This window comes from Daucus carota, chromosome 2, assembly GCF_001625215.2.
Source record: "Daucus carota subsp. sativus chromosome 2, DH1 v3.0, whole genome shotgun sequence".
Lineage (NCBI taxonomy): Eukaryota > Viridiplantae > Streptophyta > Magnoliopsida > Apiales > Apiaceae > Daucus > Daucus carota.
This window is the reverse complement of record NC_030382.2, coordinates 25,940,720-25,953,000: the sequence shown is the minus strand read 5'-3', so window position 1 is coordinate 25,953,000 and position 12,281 is coordinate 25,940,720. Positions and strand designations below refer to the sequence as shown.

Below are 12,281 nucleotides of genomic sequence, written 5' to 3'. Positions count from 1 at the left end.
ACTTTAGTGTTCAAGGTCAAGTTTTTTGTGATGTCTGCCGTGCAGGCTTCTTTACTAAGCCTTGCACATATATTAAAGGTATTATAGTATTTACAATTCTCTGGCAAAAACCCATTTTGACACTTTATTTTCTGACAATGTGCTGCATGTGTATGATAGGTGCGACTGTCCGTCTGGAGTGCAGGAATCGCGAACAAGATACGGTCTTAACATTCAAGGGCGAAGCGACTACTGATGACAGCGGAACATACCATATTTCAGTGGACGGACCTGATTTTGAAGATGACATTTGTGAAGTTAAACTCGTTAAGAGCCCTGATTCTGATTGTAACGAGATCAATGTTAAGAACTCCAACGATAAGGCAAGAGTATCTCTCGCAGCGAACAGTGGCATGACTTCTGATGTTCGCATGGCTAACCCCATAGGCTTTCTCAAAAAGAGCGCAAATTCCGAGTGCAGCAAGCTCCTTGAGGCAATGGGTGTTGTTCCAGACACCTAAACATCAACACAGATGAATCATCTAGCTAGCATCCAGATTACAGTAATACGTAAATCTATTTTTCATTTGCGCGGGAAATAAAATTTTCAATGAGCATTTCTATCATTTTATTATGTTGCATGTTGAATGTAATTTATCAGATAGGGAACTCAAATAGACTTGCTACAAATGAGAATAAGCATACGACAGTTTTTGGGCTGTTCTCGAAATTTCATTCAAACTATACTGATCTATTCTAGGCTATATCCCAGTAATATAACTTCAACGGAGAAACTCCGATGGCAAATCCACTTTCAAAGTTTTTAAACTTCAAACTGTAGAGCTACGATAAAAAAAATCATCCCGGAAACTTTAAATTCTGTTAGTCATTGTATAACTTGCAACGGCAGAAGGGATGAATTCAATAAGTGCGAAGCTAGGTGCTATCTATTATTTTAGGCACCATGCAGAATTAGGAATTACAATGTAGTGGAACTAGCTGTCTGATCCAACTTATTACAACATAAAGTCATGCTATTTTAGAAAATAAACCTGAAAACGATACAACATATACCCTACAAAATAAGTACAGATGAATATATAGAGGTGTAACTATTCACACATATACCAGAGCATCAGTGCATCACCGATAAACTTTAAATTACAACACATCATGTTGGCTCGCTCACTCACTCCAACTATCGTTATCTTCCCCATCATCGCTTCCAACAGCCTGTAAAATAGATCTGATGTTAAATAGAAGTCAGAAGAGGCGGTAAGGTATATATTTAGGTGCATAAGTGGATGGTGGTGGGAACCTGGCGAATCGCATTTGCCTTTTCCAAAATTGCAGTGACCGAAACATTTGTAGGCACTCCCGGACCAAGATTAGGCCGTTCGATTATTGTGCGCCTAAGGCTAAGGGACTGTAACAAAGTGTTGGTTAGGGATGACTTACCAAAAATCTGAACAGATTTCTTTACCTTTGAATAATATGAATTGACATCAACAACTTTTTTTTTTTTGCCATAAACATCAACAACTTTTAGAAACATAGTAAGCAATTAAATTACAGAATTTGCATAAAGTTAAACAATCAGAGATTATTCTTTACAGAAAATACCTACGCTCGGCCCTAAGAGCATCTCCAACCATGCAGAGCCCTCAATTAAAAACTTAGTTAGCATTACCAAAAATAAAAAATATAGCCAATCTCTACAAAAAAATCACACTTCAACCAATACCCACCCCTTGTCTATAATTATAGCCAACCTCCTATGGATGACTATATTGTCGATCCACTACAGGCCTAAAAGAAATCTGTAGTAAGATACACATAACTTATTACCATATTAAAGTGATATATTCTACTTATAACAATTTAAAATATTACTATCAAACTATTTTTAAATTATAGTCAACCAATATAGCCAATAACATTGAAGCAAAATGTCTTACAGGTTCAAAAAATTTTACATAATGTTCTAAAGGTCCAATTTAGCCAACCCCATTGGAGATGCTCTAAACTGATACCTGATATCGCTCATTCAGGAGATGAAAAAATAAAGAAGAATTATAACACACATTCGCGCTTATATAATACAATGTGACCACTGTGCAGGAAATTTAATGAGGTATATAGGTCATAAGAATACAAAGTTACGCCTATCATATAACTGTGTACGTAAAAGAGAGTATGATTTAAAACCGACTGAGTTTGCAGATAAAATTGAAACAAGAGCCCCAAATAAGATGACGGTGACAATGATGAACATAGCATATAGGATTTTACAATGAGATCAAGTAGGTTTACAGATTGTCGGCTCATCGCAGTCTGTAGATATTGGGCAGTTCCAACCTTATTGGGCAGGGATCTAGCAGGGAGATGCACATAAAAAAGCCTCAAGAAATTAACCCGATAGGTGAAAAAGCCAGGTCACGTCAAGTCAAGCAATGCAGATCACAGTTAAATACCCAAAAGTTATTTTCTTCCAACAATTAATGCCTTTTCGTGCATAACTATCGGATATGCAATTTCCACTCCACTTTCCAATTTTCTACATGTCTCTAAATATTTCTTAAGGCATTTGTTTAATTTTGTAGCTCACATTCAATATCCGGATCCTTGATTGCTTATAATGTTATCTAGGCTACTTAAAATAGGGGTCTAGACAATCGTGTATATGCTTGACTGCTTTTTAGATACCAGAGGTCCAGAACTTCTAAGGATAGTATAGCAGTTGAATACATTTTTTGTTTCCAGAATTATATCACTGGGAGAAATTGGCTGTCCTATATTGCTTGCAAACTAATGATTAGGTGTCCACTTCTTTCGCCTTGATGATTTAAAATATATAAAAATATATTTAAATTATATAAACTGTCAGGTTAGCAACTCTCAGGACTCAAAAAAGCATTAGCGCTGAAGAGTGGATCAGTAGGTGCCTTTTTATATGGAAATGATCAGCCTATGCGCACAACTTAAACTATTGAGAATACTGGTGGTAGTAGGATTCAAACTTGAGACCTCTCCTAAACTGAGCTCTGTTAACATGTCAAGTTATGGCCTCTCGGCCCTCTCCATAAATCTTTAGGTGTTAGGAGGGCCTCAAATCAGATCATTTTTTATTTGCAGAAAAAATCGGTAACTAATTTCATATTCATCGAAAAACTAAAAAACACGACTTACTTTTGACCTAATCTGTTGAAGGAAATCTTCGTTTTCATCTGTCACCTTGCTGTTTGGGGACTGATTAGAATCCTTCTGTAAATTGAGCTTCTGGCCATCTGGATGCTGCATATATCATATACATAACCATGAGTAGTTTATGGTAGTTTCTCCAACATGCACAACTTTGTACGTCATATATTAGTATGTTACAGCCGAAACACAAGACATGATATAGTTGCATGAAAATTGACAATTAGGTAAGTACCTTTTTATTTTTCGTACATCCAATTGTCTCCATATTTCCATGATTAAATGGTTCTACTTTCTGTTGGTGGGAGATTGTGGAAAATTGAAGCTTCTGATCAAATTCATGTTTTAGGGCTTTAACAGAAGGAACTTGGTTCTCAGTTGCCATATCTGGATTTTCGTTCATACCGCACTCTGTTGGAGGGAGAGTAGGTGACAGTGTGGAATCCTTAAGTGGTCCTGAATCCAGTTCAATCTTTGCTTTAGAATCATTCTGTAATTCCTCATTGATTGAATCATCTAAAGTATCAAAACTTGGAAGATCTGTTTCTGAATGTTCCATAACTTTCTCATAAAATAGATTTGGAAGTCCACTATTGCTGGTGATTACTCCCGGAGCAATTCTCCCAAAATCCAAGTTACTTGAAACTGATTCTATTGAGTTTATGCATAAAGCATCAGACATATCACTATCATCGCATTTAGGATATTCTATTGTTCCCCATTCTTCAAAATATGACACTGAGTAATGAGTGATAGAATCATCTGACCCGTGAGAATTTGAATCACAAAAAGTGTCATCAGAGTCTGAATTAATGTCCAGCAATGAAAGAGACACTTCTGGGACTAGTTGAAAAGAAGGAAAGACATCTCTACCACCTTCTAGAGACTCATTTCCACCAGGGAAATCCAGTTTCAGCTTTGATACCTCAAATCCATCTATAGGCTGAAAAGATATCTTCATATGTTCAAGCGGTGGAGAAGATGACGGTGATATGAATGAAAATTTAGTTCCAAACTGCTCTGTGAAGATCCTATCAGAGAAGGTTTGAAATGTTTGATGCACACTATTTCTTTCAGATATACCACTTGTGAAAGAGTTGAGAGGATTGTCCTCAAGAGAAAAACATACTTTACCTTGACTGTTATCAAGTACTTCATTGCTTAATTCAAAAATCCGAGATGAATTCTTGTCAATATATCCAAGAGATTTAGCAGCTTCAAAATTCAGATTATCCGGTTTTTTAGTTCCAGGTATCATAATACTGGCTTCAGAGAAAAGTAGATTCTGGAACTGACTATCATTATGCTGACAAATGGCAGTATGTTGATTTTTACTTTCTGAATGAGTTTGTGAAGAACTCAAAGATGTTTTCATGACAGAGGTACTATCTTCCTGATCATTATAGAGCGATATGCAGTGTTTAGAGCTACTTTTCTGTTTAGGCACTTTAAAACCCTCAGAGATATCGGTTTCTGGTGCAAGTTTATTGCCCTCAAAAGTTTTACCTCGGCTTGGACCCATGGAGTCATGATTCATAGGACCTGGCGTACTGAAGTCAGGGGGTTTTGATGGTTGAAGCCCCAGTAGTCCACCATTTGTCCAAAAGTTTGTTCCAGTAACAGAAGGCAGTGACGGAGAATCTTGTGACCCATATGCATTGCTTAAGACTTTATCACTGTTTAAAGCCTGAATTACTAGTTCATTCGAGTCAAAGGACGACAAATTTCTGACAGCAGTTTCTGTTTTGGAGCTAGTCATATCATCACTATCGATTAACTCACTAGAAGACAGACTGTCCAGAATTGAAGATTTGCCTGTGTCACGAGACTGTACCTGTGCATTACATACTGGGGTTACGGAAATGGGCTTAGCAGTGGATATTTCTTTGCTTAGGACAGAGCTAGATTCAAGGACAAATGAGTGGTGGTGGTTGTCTGAAATATCACCATCTGTGGAGATACGAGGTGGAACATGAGTAGGAGCATTTGCAGAATTGCTTTCCATGTACTCAGGGTTAATCCTATTTAGATTTTCATCGATTGCTATGGTGTTCATATCTGAATACTGCTCCACTTCTCGCTTCGTTTGACATTCTAAATCAGTTTCAGATTCTGACTCCATGGTATTACGTGAATCCATGTAAATGTCTATGTCACTCTCATACTCATCAAATTGATGTGCAGCACAGACTGATTTTGGTGGGCTTTTGTTACTGCAGCATTCAGTTTCAAAATTAGAAGCATCCCCCTCTAAAAGAATTGGGTCAGAATTCGTAGGGTGACCATACACATTTTCATTAAAATGATATTGTGGTCCTGTAGGTTCCACTATTTCTATCTTTTCATCCCAAGTAATACAAGATGATGCTGCACCAGTTTGTTCCTGAACATCATTAGCTACAACTCTGGTTTGCTCATCAAGAGAAAATGTGTCAAAGTTATCACTATGATTCATCATCCACCGAGAAGAGATTTCCTCAGGTTCACATCCGTCAAACTTTGAAGTGTTACTTGGATTAAAAACATACTCTTCAGGTTCTGCATTTCTTGAATATGAAGGGATTAAATGAGTTTCTATTTCAAATTGTTTTGCAGCATCATATGTCGAGACGGTCTGAGACGGAGAATGAAAGTTCTGAGAAGCGTAATGCAATCTGCGAGTCAGGAAAAAAAAAAAGAATTTATATAACTTCAAAAGAAACACACACACACACACACATATATATATTATACATATGTGTCAGAACTTCTAGCACTGACACTTCACATACAATTATACAAGATGGTACCTGCCGCTGTGACTGGATGTTGGTGTGCCATGATTAACACTCTGCGGTTCGTCGTCGTCCGGAACCCATGTTCTCTTCTTCTTCTTAAATTTTTATGTTAAAAGTATCAACATATAAATACCAGATGAACAAAAATTTATTTACTATAGGCCAAATTGAGTTCATGATTTTTTAGCACTGTTGTTGGCTAAAATTAGGTTAATAAAGTCTCTGAAGAGCCAATGTATTTAATCTGTTATGCGGTATACCAACGGAAGAAAGTTCAACACAGTTTGAAGAAAGTACCTTTCTTTTACGAGCCTTCTTATGCCTTGAAAAATTTTCAGCATATGCTCCATCAAAACCAGCCGATTCTCTCCTAAAAAAGGCTGGATCTGAAAATTTCTTTAGGCAAGATCCTGGGCCACCAGTGTCAAACCTAAAATGGGAGATTGAACCGTTAATGATCATAAGTCACCGGTCACTAGAAATAATCGTAAGAATTTGAGAAGGTGGGGCCATACTTGTCTAGCAAATGCAGGTGTGGAGGTCTACGACATTTTCCGTATAAATCCATAACAAAAATTGGCAAGTCACTATATATGAAGTGATTTCGTTCACTTTGAATATGTGCATGCCAGTGGGAACCTGCAAATCAACTGCTTTCTGTAAATGACTTGTAGAACTGGCATATTAATAAATGTATTTAAGAAATGATTAATGTTCAGTTGTTCACAAGACAATTCTCAGGTCATTTATTCATTCGATGCAAAACTTTATCATTATGGTGGAGTCGGGCACTAGGACACTAGCCTTATGGACAGCTCTAGGCGAACCTGGAAAAGAGAGACCCGTCTTATCTCCAAACATTGTACTAATAGCAGTATGTTCAACTTTGTTAATTAGTATGGAAAAGAAAACAAGATGCTCCTTTTTTCTTTTGCTAAATGACAAAAAGCTCCACTAATTACAGTTGATTAGTTGAATAATGCAAGAACGAAATACTAAATTACATACTAGCACAATTCTATCCAGTATATAAAATATATACAAACACAAAAATTAACACTGTTAATTTATTTTTCGTAAAATGAAGATACATATATCAAGTGATATAAACAATATAAACATTTATTGATAAGAAAAACATGCACGAGAGTAGATACTGCAAGAATATATTAGTTTGGGAGAAGTATAATTGTCTTTAATTTTGATGGATATAAGACAAGATACTTATCTAATACTGAATAGATATGGTCAAAAATTTGTTTAGGTTGGAAAATGAGCCATACCAGTTGTGTAAGCAAAGTGTAAGTGGCTTCTCTGAGATAATATAGATTTTTCAAGAGGAGAAACTGCAGCTTCAATTTTTCGTGCACGAATCTTTAACTGATTACTTCTGGATGATGTATTCGTCACTTGTTCTTGTAATCCATGAAACACATCTGCTGCGAATCTATCACAAGTAGAGATCCTATATCAGTAAAAATTCTACAGAAACAGCACGAGTGACCAACTGAATACTTAAAACAGTAGTGAATGATAATCCCAATAGAAAAGTATAACTAGCCCTCATTTAGACTTCGTTTATGTATATATTCAGATTTCAATTATTGTTTAATATCTTTTGGGTTGTAGACAGTAATAAATTTGCATAGCATTGCAAAGCTGAGAAGAAAGATCAAGCATGTTGCTTGCTTTAGCACAATCTGACTTGAAAATAACAACTAATGCGAATATAAAGGAAGCACTTTTAGCTGTTATTATTAGCACAGAACTGGTCCTGCTAAGTGTACATTATTGATCATGCACCACTTGAACTGATCTGGACGAGTGACTATCCCTTTGGCTTAGACTGAACCAGTTCTCTCTGCAACCCAAGCAATTTTCAAAGGTTATTTGAATTGGAATCAAAACTTAAATCTCTTAAGTTTTTATCGACCAATCAAAATTTTCAATTTTTGTTTAACCAATAACTATAAACAAAATACATTAAATACGTCAGAATTGTTCATGTGCTGATAGAATATATGAGGTTAAAACATGAGTAACCATTTCCTAAATTAATATAAGATTAATTGTGTACAACTATCAATATTTATAAATTATGAGATTTCAATCAAATTCAGATATCAAAAGTTGAACTCTAGTATGGCGGTACTGATCAGGATGAGGCGTGCCTATCCTTTTGGCTTGAACTGGAGTAATTCACTCTGCAACTCGAGCAACTTCTAAATGTTACTTGAATCTAAAAGGATAGTTACATTTTCAAGTTCCCATTTAACTAATCACAATTTTCTATTCTGATTATATTTGAGTTATGTGGAATATCTAACATGTGCTGGTTATATAAATATGCATGGATACTTGCATATTACTCTTTCAATTCTCATTACATTACACCCAATTCAAACTAATGCAAGTCGAGTACTTATATGTGCTGAATTCCTATCCTATGTGTAAATTTTCAAGAAGTAAAACATTGAAGTTACCAACTCTCCTAAAATTTTTATCAACCTAAACTATCACTTGATCAGCACCTTCAGTAGACCATATTAAAAACTCCCACTCAGCCAAAAGACTCATGTTTTTGGTACGAAGAAGTAAATAACCACAAGTCCTTTTCTATAAGAGACATGCTAAACCTTGATGGTTACTTTTAATTTCTTCTGATAATCTCTGTAACTCTATTGTTTGGACTTGATTTACCCATCTAGTATTACCACCACTCTACAATATTTAGGATTTTGGCTACTCAAATACCGTATTAAGATACCAGAGTTTTAGGTCGTCTGATACCATATTAAGTTATCCAAATTTCCTAAACAATCGATTGAAAGGTTTCGGTAAAGTTAACTTTACCCGTATTCCGCATTACAATCACAAATTAACAAGCTCAATAACCAATTTCGTTAATAAATTAAACTAGTTCACTACAATTCTATACTTGCACAATTCACAATTTTACACACAATTACAAACTCAACCAACATAAGCTCAAAGCATCAAAAATAACGAACAAATACACGAGAGAGATATCGAAGATTACTCAGCGAGATCGCCTAATTGTCGTAAAACGCCAACAAGTCCAGCAACAACTACTCCCTCTAACAGTGCTTTCGGGTCATCTTCATCTTTATACACCTCCCTCATTCCTAACGTGTACTCATTCCTCACCTCAACTCTCACTAGTGGCATCTCTCTCTCTCTCCCCCTCTCTCCCTCTCTCTCTCTCCCCCCCCCCCCTCGAATCACCTACTTTCCCTCTCTAGAATCAATCATTTTTTCTTTCTAGAGCCACCCACTTTCTCTCTCTAGATTCAATCACAGTCCCTCTCCAGAAACTGTAAAGTTAATACGGAGAAGTAGGTGAGGAGATTGGAGCAGCTGAACTGCTATATAGAGATACAATTATGTACGTAACTATAGGTATACATAGCAAGACATTTAAAGGCAGACAGAAGTGACTAGCATTGCCAACTCTGCAAGCCATTCTTTTGGCTGGGAAAGTTGGTAGAATTACAATATTACCCTTAGGGATCATCCCGTTTGGACAAACTTAAAATAAAAAGGGACTTCACTCGTGACAAAAAAGTATGGTACAAATGTATCATGATTGGTTTGATATGTATTGTATACTTTATGTTATTTTAATCAACATCATGAAACATATCAACTTATACTACAAATTTGCATCATATATAAAAATACAATGGTAGTTACATTGCAATATTAATTATACTTAAATTTTCATTTTTTATAATTTCTATAATTAAGTTTAACTAGAAATTAATTCGATATGTTAAGATAATATTTTCTTCGTCCCACTAATTTTATCCACAATTGATTCTTTTATTTTTTATTGAATTATATTATATAAATTAAAGTTAGTAAATAATTATTCTAGTGTTTAGACAAACTAATATAAGTAATTATTAGGATTTATGGGTGATAGATAACACTCAACCTAACATTTCATTTATTTAGTTTATTCTAAGTAGAACATATTGTCACAGCTAGAGTATGTCTTTGTAGTGTTTCAACAACTGTCATGTAATAAAAATGTCTTTGGAAGAAGTTAATTAATTTGTTCATGCCTCAAGTCGCACATTAGAATGACAGCAATAATAAAGGAATGTTACTGTCAATTGACTAACTGTAAACATACTGAATACAGCTAGTTGCAAGTCACGACAAATATTTTATATCTGATAGCAACAATGGTGGAAACTCCGCAGACAGCAAGTTTAGTTCATGTGATAGCAAGGCTTAGATTTCCTGAAAGCAACAACTTCAGGGAATCATTGTCATCAAGAGTCTTTTGTTTGACAGCAAGTATTGGTGTCTTCGAGTCACTATCATCGGAGATATGGGTTGGATTTGAACCTTCATCAAGTTAAACGCTCTGGCAGATAAAGATGTTCAAAGCTCAGGGATGCTGTAGAAAATTTTGTTTTGTAGCACACCTGCAAAGACTACAACAGAAGCTCAAGAGTATACAAGTCATGGATCGCCGTTGAAAAAGTGTCAAGTCACCATTTGACTGGGATTTAATAAGCTTAAAATAGAAAGTATCCTAGGTTGATTTTCATATAATGTAATCCCTGTTTGATTAGCATTTTAGAAAAGTCACATGGGCTGCAATTTGTTAGTAGCTGCAAAGTAGAGTCTGCTTTGTAGTCCTAACAGAACCTGTGTTGATAATGATGTTTGAAGATAGCAAGTCATATAGGAAAACATCACCCATTCAATAGTATTCAATTGAGAGAGCTCCACTGTAACTCTTGAGAGAACCGAAGCTCAAGAAGCACTTTCTTGAGGTTGTAGCAAGGCAACGATATAAATAATTTATTTATTTTGTGAAGTTAACTTCTATGTTCTTCAAGCTTACATCTTAATCTATTGATAAACTTGAATTTTATATTTTTTGTTGGAATTAAGATTCGAAATAATCAGTATTGCATTGAACCCCACCCCCCTTGTGCAATACTTTCTAAGACCAACAGTAATATTTATTTATTTATATTGAATAAATATACACCTTAGTTTTGAGATAGATATAATAAGAAATATGAGCATAATGAATATGAAGAGATGAGAACATATTTTCATTAAAATTTGTAAAATAGATAGGGCTAATATTTCGAAATTTCAATCGGGAGTTCATTCTTCCGGCCTTCCCTCATTCATCAAGGGTCGTACCCATCTTCAATGACAGCATAGATCATGCAACATTGGTGGATCAGTCACGTTATGGTGGGATGCGCCCTTCGGTTCAGATTGGAGCCTTCAAGAGTCGCGCCCTTCCTTTGTAAGTAAGAGCGCGCGTACCAATACCTCATATAGGACTTTTTGCACAATTCATGTCTTGGTTAGTTAAACTAAGTACATACCCGGTCCACGCATAGAGGCACGACTTAAGCCGTGTATTATTCTTCGACATTCCAAGGTGCAAGCTTTGCACATGCCTTGCAAGTATATAATGCCGGGGTCTTTGAACATTTGAAAAAGTGGCTAAGCGTTAGGCTGGCGCGTCTTTATGATGCGTTAATAAGTAATGAACAATCTTTATATAGATAAAAGAAAACAAGGGGTGCGGCCTATATGTCGTTAACAGTGGCCCAGCTTTTCTTATTCCTTCCAAAGGACACATTTAACCATAATATTCGCCCTAATGAACTTCAATAAAATAAGGGCACGCCTTCGCGACACGAAGGTTCGTGGCTGTTTTTCAGCCTTAGTGTATCAATGATGCCTTGGAATTATAAATATAAGGCGCGACTTATGGAATGACGCAACCTTGTTATGACCCCTTTTTATCTTTTTTAAAGAATTGCGTAAGTAGAGGGCACAACCTTACTTGCAATGTTTCATTTCTTCAAAAAATAGTATAAGCAGAGGGCGCATGAATATCATAAGTAGAGAGCGCAACCTTACTTTTTCATGTGTGAATCACCAACTTATGTGAGAAAATCCTGAGGACTACTCCCCAGTCCATACATCATCCCACACGGGGCATCACGAATCTTATCGTGGTTTAAATAACTCTAGTGCATCGCACGGGTCCTAGAGCTTACGGCTTAATGGGGAATCAATAGTATAAAGTGTTATGCAGAGGATATCATAGATATGTAAGATCCGGAGCGTATCATGGATGTGTAAGATACATAGCATATCATGGATGCGTAAGTATAGTCTCCAGAGTGTATCGTGGACATATAAATAATCATAGCATCCAGAGTTTCCATGGCCTCGTCAGACATGGGCTGATCAATTAAGGTTGGACATGGGAGCTCAAAATCTCACAGGTGATATGACATTAGATAAGAATAA

The 12,281-nt window shown here is 36.0% G+C and overlaps 1 protein-coding gene across 6 annotated transcripts; it reads right to left on the bottom strand.

Annotated features, from left to right (window-relative positions):
• Nucleotides 1-357: 357 nt before the first annotated feature.
• LOC108208800 (protein SCAR3) lies at nucleotides 358-9,414 on the bottom strand. 6 transcript variants are annotated; one of them, XR_010288714.1, is made up of 10 exons: nucleotides 8,998-9,414; nucleotides 7,241-7,404; nucleotides 6,473-6,596; nucleotides 6,255-6,387; nucleotides 5,970-6,052; nucleotides 3,416-5,834; nucleotides 3,169-3,273; nucleotides 1,298-1,405; nucleotides 1,108-1,212; nucleotides 358-496 (listed from the first exon to the last, which is right to left on the bottom strand). XR_010288714.1 is itself a non-coding variant. In XM_064087013.1 (10 exons), the coding sequence occupies exons 4-10, from the start codon at nucleotides 6,523-6,525 to the stop codon at nucleotides 1,165-1,167; spliced, it is 2,949 nt and encodes a 982-aa protein (XP_063943083.1). In that variant the 5' UTR covers nucleotides 6,526-6,596; nucleotides 7,241-7,404; nucleotides 7,727-7,818; nucleotides 8,998-9,138; the 3' UTR covers nucleotides 846-1,164. The 6 variants fall into 6 exon arrangements, 5 of the variants coding, with proteins under 5 accessions (XP_063943083.1, XP_063943084.1, XP_063943082.1 ...); XM_064087013.1 differs by lacking the exon at nucleotides 358-496 and adding an exon at nucleotides 7,727-7,818 and having other exon boundaries at nucleotides 846-1,212; nucleotides 8,998-9,138; XM_064087014.1 differs by lacking the exon at nucleotides 358-496 and adding an exon at nucleotides 7,745-7,818 and having other exon boundaries at nucleotides 846-1,212; nucleotides 6,473-6,607; nucleotides 8,998-9,138.
• Nucleotides 9,415-12,281: the final 2,867 nt, after the last annotated feature.